The 16,619-nt window shown below is 30.5% G+C and overlaps 1 protein-coding gene across 1 annotated transcript; it reads right to left on the reverse strand.

Moving 5' to 3' along the window:
* Nucleotides 1-2,396: 2,396 nt before the first annotated feature.
* LOC106710265 lies at nucleotides 2,397-15,904 on the reverse strand. The gene is made up of 5 exons (XM_045681377.1): nucleotides 15,886-15,904; nucleotides 14,826-14,993; nucleotides 3,389-3,406; nucleotides 3,161-3,284; nucleotides 2,397-2,682 (listed from the first exon to the last, which is right to left on the reverse strand). The coding sequence occupies exons 1-5, from the start codon at nucleotides 15,902-15,904 to the stop codon at nucleotides 2,397-2,399; spliced, it is 615 nt and encodes a 204-aa protein (XP_045537333.1).
* Between the last annotated feature and the right edge of the window lie 715 nt (nucleotides 15,905-16,619).

The raw sequence follows: 16,619 nt of genomic DNA on the forward strand, positions 1-16,619 counted from the left end.
TAATGAAATGGGTACGCACCATCTGGAATTTCAATTCCGTAACTCGTTGAAATTCTCAGCACGTATACCAGTGTCATGACACTTCAGTGTAACTCTTCGACGAAAATTTGATTTATCAAAGCGAAGTGTTAAATGTCATGTAAAATAGATATAGGTTAATTTGTCGAGTTATTGTAACTATTTTGTACCGAAATTAACATAAAAAAAACTTAAAACAAAGCATTATTTATGTTGTTGTTAATTAAAAGTGAAAAAAAGACAAACTGTTCGTAAAGCCGATTCAAACGAGCTCAAACTCGATGAGGTTGTGGTGTTTCATTGCAAAATTCCTATGTCCGCTTTCCAGCTCCAACATCAGATTAACACCAAGTTATCATAATATTGCGTTGCCATCTGATATACACAAGTATACAAAATTGCAATTTAATCTATGACCGAGAAGTGGATCAAATTTAATTTGCAAGATTTGATGACAAACATCGGGATAGGTGAACTAAAGAAATCTTGTTAAAATGAAATTAATCAATAACATAGGTACATATGACTTCACCTATCGATCTGGTTGTAGTTGAAACATTAAGTACGAATATCTCACATGTTTTGCGTATGGTTTTGGTGGTGGTTTTACATATTTTAAATTTCTATTGTATAGGTGCTGCAGCCTAAGACGCTGCAAATATTATTACATCTTCTTTTTTCTGCTACTTCTTCAAATAAAATACTTAATTAGTGTTATTTTCTTAATTTTGGACCAATAAGTCATAATATGTGACTCCTGCTTAAAGACTAACTTGGGAAAACTTTGTTCGAATTAAAATATTTCTAAACTATGACGATTAAGTTTACTACAGTCGCTAACTATCATAAGAAAAAAAACTCTTTAAGATAAAAGAGTTGATTTTTACTAAAATATTAACAATTTTCCAGTCAAATAATTTTAAGGAAAATATTCCGTCGTGTCAACAAGGTGTTAGTGAGTTCACGTAATAAACAAACTCCGAACTGGGTAAACAAAATTTAAAAAACTTGAAGAATCTCAGATTGTAAATATAGGTTAAAATAAATGATTGGCTAGAGAAGGTAGGAGGTGAAATGTCAGCGCACAGGGAACGCTTCGGGAATTTAAACGAGTAATAAATTGAAATTCCTCCCGGTGCGTACTTATTCAGTAGCGTATAAACTGTCGGAATGCAACAAAAACCTTCAAAGTTATTTTTATGCATGTATTGTTATAGTGTAATATAAAGTATGCCTAGATAGTTTGGACACGTTGAAAGAATGAATGAAAGGAGATTAACGAATTTACGTGCATATTTGCCTAGATGTATGAATATAGAAAAAGCGAGAGAGGTGTGTCAGGACCGCGCCAAATGCAGTGGTCTCTACCTCTTTGGGTTACGGACGTGATGTTATTGTTCTCTGGGTTATGTTGTTATGTTATAAATTGTACCACATAAACTTTAATATATATGTAGATGGAATAAGACATGAATAGAAAAAGCAAATGAAATCATTGAGGGATGTATGGCTGCTTGGAATGACGGAAACAGAAGTGAATCGATGAAAGACATATTATGATCCTACTTTATAATATTTTGCATGATCCTTCTTTACATATTCTTACTTTAGTTCTTATAAAATCTTTGAAGATTATTTTCACACTGAAAGAATGTGTTTCAATACAATTTATAAAGAAGCGTTAAATCCATTGAGGCTTGAACTATAAAAATCCAGAGCTCCACTCTAAGAGATAGTTGATACATATTCAAGAAGCGCCGTGTGGCAACAATAGCCCGCCGAGATCGTACTCCATTGTGCATTCTAAATTAACATTAACCCAAAATTTAGTTTGTTATACTTACTTAAATTATTTACTTTATTCACAATGTATTTTTATACAAACTTAATTTGGGTAAATCAACTTATTTTTAGTATTCTTATACAAGTGGGTACTTTAAAAACTGTCATAAGTTCATTGGGCGAACGTATCTGTGTGGGCAGGTATCGTTTTATTTTGGTACATATTTGCAAATAGACACGCTTTAAATTATCGGTTCGCGGTTTAATGACAGTAACAATGTTAGCTTCTTTAATAAATATAGAGTTTAAATTACGAGGGTGCGGTGAAATAGTGTTCTCGTATTGAAGTATTTACTGACTTGAATGAGACTTCTATGTGACCGTGTACAATCAGTGAACTAGGTATCGAGGCGGTAAGTTATCTTTATTGTTATTTTTTTAAATTATTTTATTTATTTTTTATATTATTTCTAAGTACTTATGAATTTAAACATTTTTTATATGTAAAAATATTAAAAAATAATCAAATAAAAAAATAATGCACAAAGTAAATGTAATTATTTCTCTAAAAAAAGACAAATATAAAAAATCATTTATCACTTATAATATAATTGAAATGATCTCGGTTGATAAGAAAATCGTGTGGGTTGAGGACGAGATGTGGGTATATGATGAAGGTACGAATTTGGTTTGAGTGGATAAGTTTTCGGCTTAGTTCTATTGTCTTCCAATTTTTGCCAATTTATCAACCAGAACGGCTGTTTATCTAAGGGCAGTTTGAGAAGGTATTCGACAAGTCTTCTGTCTCCCATAGCCTCAATGGGTAGCCTTACAGTTGTTGTTCGTGGTGTTGTCGCCATTGTTGTTATTTCTGAACCCATTCTGAAAGAAAACGTTTATATTTATTTTATTAAAACAAGAATTTTTTCAATACTGTCTTTAATTTCAAATTATGTTTCAACTAGCTGTAGTCCTCGATTCCATCAGCGCGGTATTTAAAAAAAAACTTAATTGAAAGCGTATGTTATGTTTCAGACTATGTTTTACATCCATGCCAAATTTCATTGAGTTCCTTTAAGCTCATCTTAAGATACCTTCTAAAAAACATCCATTTATCCACCCATCCATATATCTAAACTTTCGCATTTATAATATTAAATATTAATAAATATTGTGTAAAAATATATAATGAATGAAATATTCTTTGTACGTTTGCAATTCCTTGCTATTTTACTTGAGATTTCGGAATTAACTATATTAATAGAAAAACACGAAGCAAAAGAATCATATGCAGAACAATCATCTGCTTATGTAAATTGAATATTATTCCGAATCCCATTTCATAATAGAGTTTACTTACTTTGAATCTACTATAGCACTCGTAGGCGCTTCTGTTGTCTCCTCAAGAGCGGGGTAACCGATCGGTCTACTTCCAGCGTAAGCTGGTCTTTGACATAAACTCGGCGCAACGAAGAGTGCAAAGACTAGATACCGAGAGATCATAGTGATTCCTGTGAATAGAACATTGTTATGTTATTTTTTATTATATATATTTACTAGCTTTCAACCGCGACTCTGTTCGGGTAACTTAAAAAAAACTTAATTGCTGTAAAAAGCACTAAATAGTGTCTTGCATCTGTGTTCTTCCAGACTATGTTCTATATCTGTGTCAAATTCCAGCAAGATCCGTTAAGCGGTTCTGTTCCTTCTAACAAACATCCATCCATTTAATAATTAATATAAACTAAACATTAATAACTAGCTTTTTCCCGCGACTCCGTCCGCGCGGAATAAAAAATATCCTATGTCCGTTTCCTGGTTCTAAGCTACCTGCCCACCAATTTTCAGTCAAATCGATTCAGCCGTTCTTGAGTTATAAATAGTGTAACTAACACGACTTTCTTTTATATATATAGATTATTAAGATGTACATCTCCCCAGGACTTTTTCTAGTGACTTCTATCTGAAGGTCTATCAGGAATAGTTGCGTGACAGTGGGAGAACGTAATCGTAACGTCATCGACAACATTTGTATGAGATTTGTCGGTGTACTTTATGCCCTGGAAGGGTGCTGCACAAATTACAATACAGAGTCGATAAAGTTACGCCAACTTTTCGTTTTCGATCGTTTATATCAATCGTCATTAGTATTACTAATGACATTTTAAATGGTATTTAATCTAATAAGAATAATAGGAAAATTATAATAAAGCGTAAAAGATGTCTCGTCGAATTCCATGGAATTAAGAAATTTTTATAAATTATTATAAATTAATTAATTATAAATTATAAATTCAAATTTATAATACAATCGTGTTTTAATAAGTCTATGATTATAGCCTTCTAAAAATAAAATTATTTAGATAGGTTTGTAATAATTTCGCATTTCTTTTGAATTCGACTATATTTGTAATTAGCTAGTTTCTGAAAATAATCGATGATGACGTATCTATGGGCATAGATTAATATAATAATACGAGCGGTCGCCCGCGACTCCATCCGCGTAGTTAAAAAAACATAATAGGGGTATAAAAAATAGATAGAAGCCGATTCACAGACCTACTAAATCGTTCGGTTCAAGTCGTTTCGGAGGAGTATGGTTACTAATATTTACAACTACACGAGAATATCTATATATATAAAAGAAAGTCGTGTTAGTTACACCATTTATAACTCAAGAACGGCTGAATCGATTTGACTGAAAATTTGTGGGCAGGTAGCTTAGAACCAGGAAAAGGATAATTTTTACCCCGTTTTCTATTTTTTTTATTCCGCGCGGACGGAGTCGCGGGTAAAAGCAAGTTTTATATAAGATAATATGGAAATTGTTTTTTAACGCTCTGGATTAAAATAAATCTACCGTCGTAATCCTATTTAACACCTGCACATGTGATATTTTTAAAAGGCGCAAAAGAGCTTACCCAGAACAGAAGAGGTTTCATTTAAGCAAAATATTATTTCGTGTACTTACCTAAATCTGTTCTGATGTAACAAAAATAATAAAGTATAAAAGTTTTTTTTTCGTCTTTTACAAATTTTAATCTTTATTTTCAATTATAAAAAAATTGGTTACGTTGCCATATACTATACCACCATATTACTGGTACATATACTGTACCACTATATTACTGACTAAAAGTTGATTTCCAAATTACTTATATGTTGATGCAGTAACAAGTATATTCATTATTCATATCATAATCGCTTTATTATATTATTTTAATGACTTTATTAGTGACGTATGTAGATACATCACTGCTAAAGTGACGTAGGTACAGGCTTGTACCGTTGGGTATTCCAGATTTAAAACGATTAAAGCCTGGTTTACATTACGACAGTACAGTAGCCATACAACTGGGATAATGTAAACACTAACTGGTGCCAGTAAACCAAAACATTCCATGCATTCCTGAGCTACTATCCTACAGTACGAACTATACGATTTAGAAACTATAACTAAAGGAATTACAGATTAAAAGAGCTTTATGAGAGAATTGAGAACGTAGTTAGCTTGTTCATGATAAAATAAGGAATTAAGTGATATGATTCAAAATTAAATGTAAAAATTAAAAAAAACAACTAATAATTTTTATTAAAAAAAACTTTACTGCTTAGTTTATTGGTTAAATGGTCACTAAAGAAGACCCTTAGTGCATACTTCTTATACTAAATCTATACCACATAACTAGTGATTAAGACTTAATTATGATCAGTTTTCGGACATTATGAGTGTACAATGGAGGAATTTCGACTTAAATTCAAAATAATTCCAACCCCTTTTGGTTGAATAGCGTAAGCTTTACATTAGCTGAATGAACCTTTAAATTTTTGCATTACTCCCTCAAATTGTGTCCCCACTCAGGACATTGATGGAATTTTAAATAAATGCTTCCACGGTAATAAAGACTATGGCGTAAATCTCATTTGACAGGCAAATTGTGTTGCCTTCTGTTGAAGCGAATAGCGCTTTTTTGCCTGTATTTCGACATTTATCTTATTTGTGTAAATTCAGTTTCCTTTTATTAATACAGAATTGAATAAAAATAAAACTATTTCTCTTTATTTTGGTCTCAGTTATTTGGAGTCGTCTCAGAATCTTTTCTTTATTTACTTAAAGAAACATGAGATGGAACACTTTTATTTTAAAAATGGAGGGGAAAAAATATAATCAAATGTTTCTCGTAAATAAAATCACATTGGAACCTACTTTTTTGGAATTATAATTACAACTAGCTGTCGCCCGCGACTCTGTCTACGAGGCATTAAAAAAACTTAAAAAGTAACCTATGTGTTCTTCCAGGCTAGGTTCTACATCTGTGCCAAATTTCATCAAGATTCGTTGAGCCGTTCCGGAGATACCTTCAAACAAACATCCATCCATCCAAACATTCGCAATTATAATATTAGTAAGGTTTCATGAATTTTGTATGTATTGTACTTTGGCAAAATATTTTTTTCACATAAACGTAAGGAAATTGAAATAAAAGCCAAAGACACAATCGAAATCTTTCTGCGAAATTCATGTATTATTCATCAAATTGACGAATTCAAATGTAGATATATTTATACTTTCATATATGTTCAGATAAATCTGTTTTTTAGCCAATAATAAAATGTTGTTTTCCTTTATCAAACAGAAGAGCAAATGTGAAGAAATAAAAGATATTTCTCTTTCCTATGCATTCCCTCCCCCTTGCCTATTCCTTCCCATCCCATCCTTACTTTGTCAGGAAAGGGTGGAAAATGTAAGAGGACTTGAATTAGGCGAATTTTGCGAATTCATTTATATAATTTTAGTTCATATGTTAATTATATTTTATTCAGAAAGCAGAAATTTATATTACACCATCTGAAAGGCCGGCAACGCATCTGCGATTCCTCTGGTATTGCAGATGTCCATAGACGTCGATGAACACCTTGATGTTCCCGCTGCTTGTTTGCTCCCTTCTCTTATAAAGAAAAACAATATTACAAACACCTGATTCTTCATAATATCTTTAAATTGTAATTTTTCTACTGACCATGGTCAGCCTAATGAGATTTGCTTTCCCTGTAGCGATTTATTATTTTAAATCACACTTAAACAAAGACACGACCGAAGCAATTAAACAAAAAAACGATCTATGTACTTTTAGATAATAAGCCAAAGTTTCATAAATGGTAAAGGTATCGTATGCATAGAGATTTGTTTCTAATAAATAAACACGTCTATGATTTGGTAGATATAAATTCTAGTTGACACCTCTTCCTGACTTCTATTTTTTTTCATCTCGTTTTTTTTTTCGTCAGGATCGATCATCAAATCATTGTTATTCTTTACAATTAAAATTATTTTTACAGCCTGACCAGGAAAACAGAACCTTTCTATAATAAGTACGGGAAGAATTAATGCTATATTTTACGGCAATATCACCATGTTTATGTTTTATATTTTTGAAATGATTTCCATTATCTCCTAATGCATTGAATTAGCAAACATTTAACTAAAAAATATTCGTTAACTCTTTTCTTTATTATCACTATAAAAAATCAAATCCATTAAACAACCTACCCATCGTACTTTGAGTTTGCAGACTATAGTCTAAAACTTATTTAAGTTATGACAAGTTTGTTTTCTCCGCAAACTTCATCAGGCGATAGAAATTGATTCGCTTATTGAATATTGTGAAGATTGCTACTTGAAAATAAGATTATTTTATTAGATAAACATATAAATCGATGTTTCTTTTGGGCCAAATAATAACTCAATTTACCAACAGTCGTTATTTCAATTTGTTTGAAACTTCTAGAATACAAATAAACAATAATCAAGTAGTTTTCTTTCAACATGTTTTTTAGAGATTCAGTAAACTTGAAAGAAATTTTTTATCTTCAAATGCGAAAGTAACTGGTCCGCTGAGAGAAATATTCTTCTACCTCAGCGAGGAAAATCTTGAATAACAAACAAATATCCTTTAAGAAATTTCAAAATTATGATTCCATCTAGAATTCACAGAAATGTAACATCATACAAGCTGTTTTGCGTTTGTGATGTTTAAAAAGTCTGCATTACTACTGCAAAAATTAAGTTTCGAAATGTAATATATTTAGGTGCATTTATTTCAATCTTCCTATATTTTGGATATATCCAAGTCATTTCAAGCATACATTTTTGTGCACATTATAATGATTTGGGTTTAGACTATGCTTAAATTTATTGAAATATATCGAAATATAAAAACTTAATATATCGAAATTTTGAAAACTGATATTTATTACTTAGGCCGTAACTGTTATCATATTTACTCCATTTTCTTAGGTTAGTCATTTAAACCACTGGAGATCAGAATGGAACGTACATTCCCGCGTAAAACCTTACCCTCCTTTTTGATTGGGCAAAAAGTATTTTCTATTCGGTTATCATTGCGTTTTCTGACTTTAAATTACCCCCACTAAGAAACTAAAAACTTGAAGTCAATAAGAAAGTACCATAGTAAAGTAAGTTAAGCATTAAGTTGTTAAATGTAACTTGATTATAGACAATTGATAGACGAACAATAAAAACATAATGCTGGTCTCTACTTGTTTAAGTTAGCTATTGCTCTCTGCGAGTAATGACGTAAACCATATCTTGTGTCAGAAACAGCTTTCAGTAATGATGACAATAATTTACAAGGGACATGGTTACATTTGTTTGATATGTTGAAAACAGACGCATTGTATATTTTGTCCCATGTGGAGACGACCTTTATAACATTACAGAGGAAGTTAGAGTAAATATAATTATTGTCACTTAATTTTGTAAATTAGTTTTTTAATTAGTTTAAATTAGTTTATATTGATACTCAATATTTAAAAGAAAGAAAGAAAGAAAATCTTGATATTGATTTTTCTTTATATCCGTGAAATTTCAATATCAATTCAGTGAAATTGCTTATTTGGAAATAATGTATATTGAGAGTTTGAAATCAATTTTGTTATCAACTATTACTTGAACTATGAACAGTTACTGTTTGGTGAAACGGATTGATTAAGTTTTGTTGACTTGTTTGTTTTGTTAGTTAACTTAATCATACGATACTAAACTCCCTTATTGAATTGATTATTTTATTTATATACAAATTCCTACATTAATCCTATTAGAGACAACCAAAAGACTTGTTCAGTCGAAAACTTCAAAGGTTGTTTTATGTGTTGCTATAATAGGCTTTTAAAGATTTTTAAAAAGTATTTAGATACTAGGTTAGTAATTTAGATAACCTATTATAGACAAAATTACACTTTGAACTCTCAGATTTTTGAAACAGTATTTGATAGTGCAACAAGTTTTATATTGAGCATATTTAGTAATTCTTTTGAAATTTTTTTCATCAAAATTGCCAATATTATTGACATATTTTCTTAAAATTAAAATGAACTTGACATTGTAAGAATAGCGGAGTTTTTTTTTCACGAATATTGTGGGTATACATTTTTTAAAACACGATCAAAACGATCGTATGAACCATAAAAACGCTTAGGCAACCCTTTGCGAGTTCGCAATAACGACACATTATAGAAATGGCCCTAATGGCCAATTTCTTTTTACGCCACATTTAAAATATCTTTGTACGTTACTTTTTTTTATTTTGTATACAATTTTTACAAATACTGACCGTATTTAATTAATTTATAATTTTTTTTAAACAAATTTTATTTACATTGTGTTTTCTACAGTTTTACGAGCAAATCAAATAAGTCGGACCATATCAATTATTCCGTCCATGAATACAGAACGCGTATTAAACCACAACACGTCGACTGCTATGATTTTTTTTTAATTGTTACCCGGTTGTAAAAGTAAAAAATATTCAAGACTAGCTGTCGCCCGTGACTCCGTCCGAGCAAAAATAAAAAATCTTAATTAATGTAACCTATGTGTTCTATATCTGTGCCAAATTTCATCAAAATCCGTTGAGCATTTCCGGAGATACCTTCAAACAAAGATCGATCCATCCATCTCAACATTCGCATTTATAATATTAGTAACATAATCAATCTATACTTAGCTGTAAAAACTCTTTGGTTTAGACACGACCTGAAATACGGGCCAGTTGTAAAAAAAAAATTATTTTTGGTTCAATTTGTTTTTTGCTTAGTTAGTATTTATTACCTTGGAAGCCACTAAAGTCGGTATGTTTGTGTACATTTTTATTTGCATTAACATTATTAGTTTACTTGAGCAGATGTTTTTATCACTCAATAAAATTTTCACCAAAGAATTTATACTAGAAAAAGTTTAATATTATAAGAGATTTCGTTTTAAATTAGTTTAAAGAGAGAGAAAGCGCTCGTCAGTCAGAACTCGCTCTTACTATATTTTCCCTTTTAAAGCTAATGGCAAAATTTTAGAGCTTTATTGAATTTTTCTCATGTAATTCACTTTTAGTTTAAAATATACTTAAATTCACTGTACTGAAATACGATTTATTCATTTCTTTAGTCACATAATTCCTTAGATTATTAAGCTTATTTTGGAGAAGTATTATTGATAAAAAAAGGTTATTTAGGCGTTAAAAATATAAATAATCGTAATGCGTTTTGGTTTTACACTAGGATAGATAACTTTTTTCCTCTTGAAGTTTTTAATCAACAACATATACTTCTGATGTCTCTATAGATAAAGATTTTGTTTAGAAATTACATATAAGTGTCGAAGTCTCACGATATTTAGTTACAAAGTTTGCTACTTCATCATGAACAAACTTAAGTCTATGCAGATCTAGGGACCAACTATGTCGTTAATATTTATAGTAGCTGAATGAAACCTGGGAGAATCGTTTAAACTTTATGAATTTTAGTCAAATTCAGGTAGTTTAATATTATATTTTAAACATTTAAACTATATCTGTATACATCTACATATATATACATATAATAACATTTATTATCATCTTGATATTCAGCTTTAGTTCGTCCTATACTGAACGTAGGCCTCCCCTATATATTGCAACAATAACATTGGTGTGTGTGTAAGATCGAAAAAAACATTACACATGATTTATTTGCTTTGCTGAAGAATTTTTATTTCTTATTTTTGACTTTCTGTCTGTCTGCAAATCCACGCTTGTACCGGATAATCTCTGAAACGGCTGGACGGTTTTTGACAAGACTTTTACTGGAAGGTAATTAAGGTAAGGAGTAACTTAGTATATTTTTTTGATGTCTGAATAAAATTTATATACATATAAAACATGCATATATAGAACTATGGTAGAAAGAACTTTGAAATTTGACAATAGTTTTTCACTCGTAGATCTTCAAAATTAATTTAATTTTTTATATTTAAATTTTTTTTATTTAATTTAATAAAATTTTATTTTATAAAAATTAATCTTGATCCAGAGTCTGGAGATTGGATGGACATTCTAAGTATAATGATAACGAAGAAACTATTCCAAGTATTTTATTTTAGGATTATCACTAAAATGTAGCAATGACATCATTGTAGCGCCTAAATTTTTTAAGTATTCATGACACAAAGCATGCCAAATTTAACCTTTCTAAAGGTCCCTATGTATGAATGTAGAAAGAACTAAATAAAAATAGTGCCAGCAAAAAACCTTTTTCATTTTCAAAATGGATTGGAAAGTATCTTTCGTTCGACTGCTGATTTTTATAAAAGTACATATTGTAGTCCACGTTTTGTTAAAGGATGGCAATATATATCGATATATCTATATCGGTGCAATCAATAAAATTAGAATGTCTGTATGTAATGACGTAAAAATTTGAGCTGTATTTTTAACATAAGCATATATTGTGGTATGACAAAGCTGAAATGCTTTCATGAATAATCTACTTAATTTTTTCGTTCAAAGTCCATAAAAATTTATCGAAGAAAAGGTCACGTTGCATGATTTTTTTATGTGAAAAATTTTAATTTTATAGTAACTTATTATTTCATCTTTATAATTAAAAATTCCAATCGATTGTTGCCCAACACTTTAGGCAGAAATGTAACGACCTTACTTGTTATCGGTTCAGTCATTTAGTTTAGGTTACAGGTGGTAACAATCAGCCTGACATACATACAAACCCACATACAAAAATGCTTACAAACCAAAGATAAAAAACCTCTCAGTCGGAGAATTAAGCATCAAGTTTTTTTTTTAATATCAATGACATTCTTGCATTTATTTAATTCCTGTGTTCACATTCCTTTGCTGCATAATTCAGGTTACGATACATTTTTTTCAGAAGTAATTAAGTATTTTACAATTTTACTTTTATTTTGTTGTAATTTTGGTACATGGATTTTATTCAATTTACTCACTGATATATTTTTAAAAATAAACTCCGAACGGTTGTTCAAAACATCCTTATAACATTCCACGATATTATAGTTTTAATTTTTCTGTTTTATAAGTTCTGATAATCTTGGTAGTACATACATTTACAAGCGCTACTTTAATCAGTTACAAAAGGTCAGCTCCGGTGTATGTTTTCCTCATACAGTATACCTACAATATGACATTATTTATCGAAGGCAATCTTGTTAAGATAACTGCAAAATTGTTTATTAACAAAACAAAAGTAGTTGTTTAATTATCCAAAACGTCTATAACAGTACGATTTACTGCGAGTTTTCTAAGATAAAAAAAAAACATATTAATGTGGTTTTTTTTTTTCAAAGAGTATAGATGGATGATGTTTTTTAAATGTGTTTCCTCAGTGGAAACTAACGGTTATATGTCCTTTCTGCTTCCAAAATTGAAATAAACTAACTAACTGAATGTATTAAGACCACACCATTAGCATATTTATAAATCTAGTTCAAAGAAATGATTTTACTGTAACTCAAAAAGCCATAATTTTAATTAATAAAATTAATTTACAATTAAATAAGTACTAACTGAAATATAACAACTTGTCTGACATTACGACTACTGTTTTTTCCTTGTTCTTATCGATTTATTATTTTACAAAAGAACAATAAACAGGAAAAAAGGATTTATGTCATATTTTAATTTCGAATATGTTGGTAAAACCCAAACTTCGTCACGATTTATTTAAATCATTTCACGACTGTAAAACGCTAATAGGATGAATCTGAAACGATTTAAACAATTACGGTCCAGTGTCATTTTACTTCTGCGGTTTGTTTGTCACCTAATACCGAATGAACTTTGTCATATTATAATCGGACCAGGTAATCGAACAAAGAACCAAAAGCTCTTGTAATTTTTGAATTCAACTTGAATGTTAATGTTAAGTTAATCTTAAATTCAATAATGTTTTCAGTTGTCGAAACATGAAAGGTAAACAGTTTACAGGAGAGGGGACTTTGATTTTAAATGTCTAGTGCACATACTTTAATATTTTAAATTGTTAAATTAAATATTGAAGCAGGTGTTGCGAGACAAACATTTTATTAAGAAGATTATTCGCTTACGTGCTGAAGCATAATGAAATGCGGTTTCGTTATAGTCGTTCATTCGTTCGTGATATAAATTTTATAACGCCGACAAAAATCGTGATCTGCATCAGAATATCTTAATGATTGTTCTTTGACCACAATTTGTAATTATTCCTATTTAATAGGTAAAAAACAATGTGAAACCCCGTACATGCGATCCAGACATTCAACATAATACGTATGAACATAAACTTACTAATATTATAAATGCGAATGTTTCGATAGATGGATGGATGTTTCTTTGAAGGTATCTCGGCTTAACGGATCTTGATGAAATTTGGCACAGATATAGAATATAGTCTGGAAGAACACATATGTTACTTGGTACTTTTTAATTCTGCACGGACGGAGCCGCGGGCGACAGCTAGTCTTTGACTAAAGTAGTTGGACATAAACCGCATTAAGATCGTAATTTAAGCTTAAATAAACCGCTTTAAAGATAATATTTTTGGAGGGCTTTTAATACGTCAAATTAAATTTATCCACCAATAAAAAGTTGTTAACTTGATACACCATTGGTTTCTGAGACCAAAATATCTGTATAAAACATCGTCATTATCTTTGATAAAACAGAAATAACAATATGTTTTAAACGGAGATTTTGGTTTCAAAAACCAATAGACAGTTTTTTATTGTTGTTGACATTTCGCTAATTGATTTTGAACTTCGTTAGTTTATAATCTGACTGAGTATAATGTAAACTTTTAGCATATCAACTTAAAGTTAAGTAAATGTTAAATTAGAGTTTAGGATCTTTAAGAAGACATGCTCTAAATGGGGTTTGTAGTGATAAGTCAATTTGTCATATTGGTACTCTGCACCAGTAACAAAGAGTAAAAACTAATATAGAACTTTTATTTAAATGCATATTTGAATTTCACAGAGTTTTATAACATGAATGCACGAAAAATTTCTAGAACTCTGGTAACTGGGGTGAATTGAGAAATAGCCTTTGCTATGCTTCGTTAACTACTGAGTTGGGTTTTACAAAAGCGAATAATGTTAGAATTGGAAAATGTTTCATGTTTTAAATCGTTACCGTGAAATGTATTTGGATAGGGTTAAAATGCTAAAATGTTTGATCCAACATTTGTGGTAAACTGTCATTTGTTATCAAACAATTAAGAGATAATTGAACATTTGTGACAGTGACCAAATATTTGTTTATTTGCTTATAAGTCACATAATGAAAGCTACGAGTAAGAGAACAGAAATACGGGACGTCTTTCTAAAGGAAAATGAAAAGCAAGTTTAAAAAAATATATATTTTAATAAATCTTAAACATTTGAACAAAAAATTAGTTAAAATAAAAACACTAAGATAGTCTTACTATAATATGGGTATTTATATCACATTTTTAATAATATTCAAAAACTGCTACGACACGAATTTTCATAATAGTTCCTCTATTTTTTCATCGAATTTAGTGGCCTGTATTCCTTCAATTTTTGTTAGTAAACGAATTCTGTGCTACTGGATAAGTTTGTGGATTCTTTCTTAATTCGTCGTATGCCTGAGCATTGATAAACCAAAATGGTCTCTTATCCAACGGCATTTGGTTCAGTCTATTCACCAGATCTCCGTCACCCCTTGCTTCGAGTGGACCTTCATTTTCTCCGAAACGGTTGAGTAGAAGACTATTAGGTTTTGTTTCAGGATATCCGATTGCACTTGAGCCAGCGTAAAATGGCCTCTGAGCTTCACTTGAGATGATGACAGCCAGGAGTAAAAAGAATTTGATGGAATGCATGGTGTCTGAAAAAGAAACAAATGCTTTATATATTTGGTATAATTTAGCACGCAGTAAGTCTCCTTTATCACTTAAATGGCTAGACTGGTTTTGAAGATTGAGATGTAATTTGATACGTCTTTTTCTCTAGAATATTTTATGGATACAATCATTGCGGCTTGTTTGTTAGTTGCCTGGTTTATTCCGTCAATTCTTTTATTACTGAATGAATATTTTCTATTGACACTGATTGTAACTGAATATTACAACTATAGTTATGTATCACATCACAAAGAAAGTAATAAATATCAAAATAAGGTAATTAAACTTTAAGATTTAATTTTTTAAAACAAAGTGTTAAAAAAAATAACCGCTTTGTTTGTAACATAAATATTTACCTGTATTTAGCTTAGGTATAAATCAGTTGTTACTTGTTAATGGACGTCTGTAGTTAACGGACTACCTTGAAGTTGTGTGAGCTTGTATGCACGGAGTTACTATAAATACAGATCTCCAGCACTCCTCACCTGAATATACTACGTAGTAACATAGAACTAAGAAGCCACAGATATTCCAATCACGTAAACTTTATAAAATAATTAAACATCTTGAGTTTTTTTATTAATGCTGCATTGTTGTATTAGCAAATACCGATAAAACGTTTGAGGTAGTAATTTGAAAGATTCTTAATAAGGTAAAGTCATAATAAAATTTTGGAAGAAGCAAAAAACCCACAAAGTAGTATTTTGATAAGAACGAAGACAAATAATACTAAGATAGTGGATTTATCATCTTTAATTTTTATCATTTCTAATAACATGGCAGTAACATTATTACATTGACCTAATATTATTTTATGTAAAGTCCATTCTAGTAGTTTGTTATTGCGACGTAAAATCCCACTTGCGAGCGGATAACCTTCCGCGGGGATACTCATCGTTCCGGTTAGTGACGTAAGGTGCTGCACGTAAAGCTCGCATAAAGACTTGCATTTATTTAAGGATTCTAGACCTACGTGCTTTAGGCAGATTTTTCTTTTCTTTATTTTTTCCAAACATTTCGGTGAGTCATTTTAGTTAGAGAAATGTTTTTTTTTTAATCTTGTCCTAAAGAAAGGTTTGTTTATTTTAGGTTAACACATCATGAATTAGTTTTACTAAATGCGGGAATAACTTAAGCTAAATTGATAAAGACAAAAACTTGAGAGGTGTCAAGGGACACCCGGATGGAACGAAGTTCCTTTCGATTTATTAGTGAAGGAACCAATGTTTATTCTATGTATAAAAAACTTAAGTCTTCACAAGAAGTACATTTTATTTCTATGAATTTTCATTATATATTGTCACGTCGTTGCCATGGTGAAGTAGCGCTCATTCGTCGTTAACATACTTACTATAGCAAAAAGTGTCGTGACAACTTTTCGTAAGAATTTTTTCCGTCTAGCCCCCTTTCACAACGCGCGATAAGGAACTTCGTTCCAAAAATAAAATATTCTTAACTACGCAACTCTTCGCAATGCTGATATTGTTAACACTTTCAGTGACAACGGATCGACCTGCGAGTTAATTTTCATTCGTCAAAATGGTGGTGACTTTGAATGTGTTAAAGATCACCTACGAGCGTTTAGTAGTCCGTCTAGCAGTCTTAATAGA

This window comes from Papilio machaon, chromosome 15 (genome assembly GCF_912999745.1).
Source record: "Papilio machaon chromosome 15, ilPapMach1.1, whole genome shotgun sequence".
NCBI classification, from domain to species: domain Eukaryota; kingdom Metazoa; phylum Arthropoda; class Insecta; order Lepidoptera; family Papilionidae; genus Papilio; species Papilio machaon.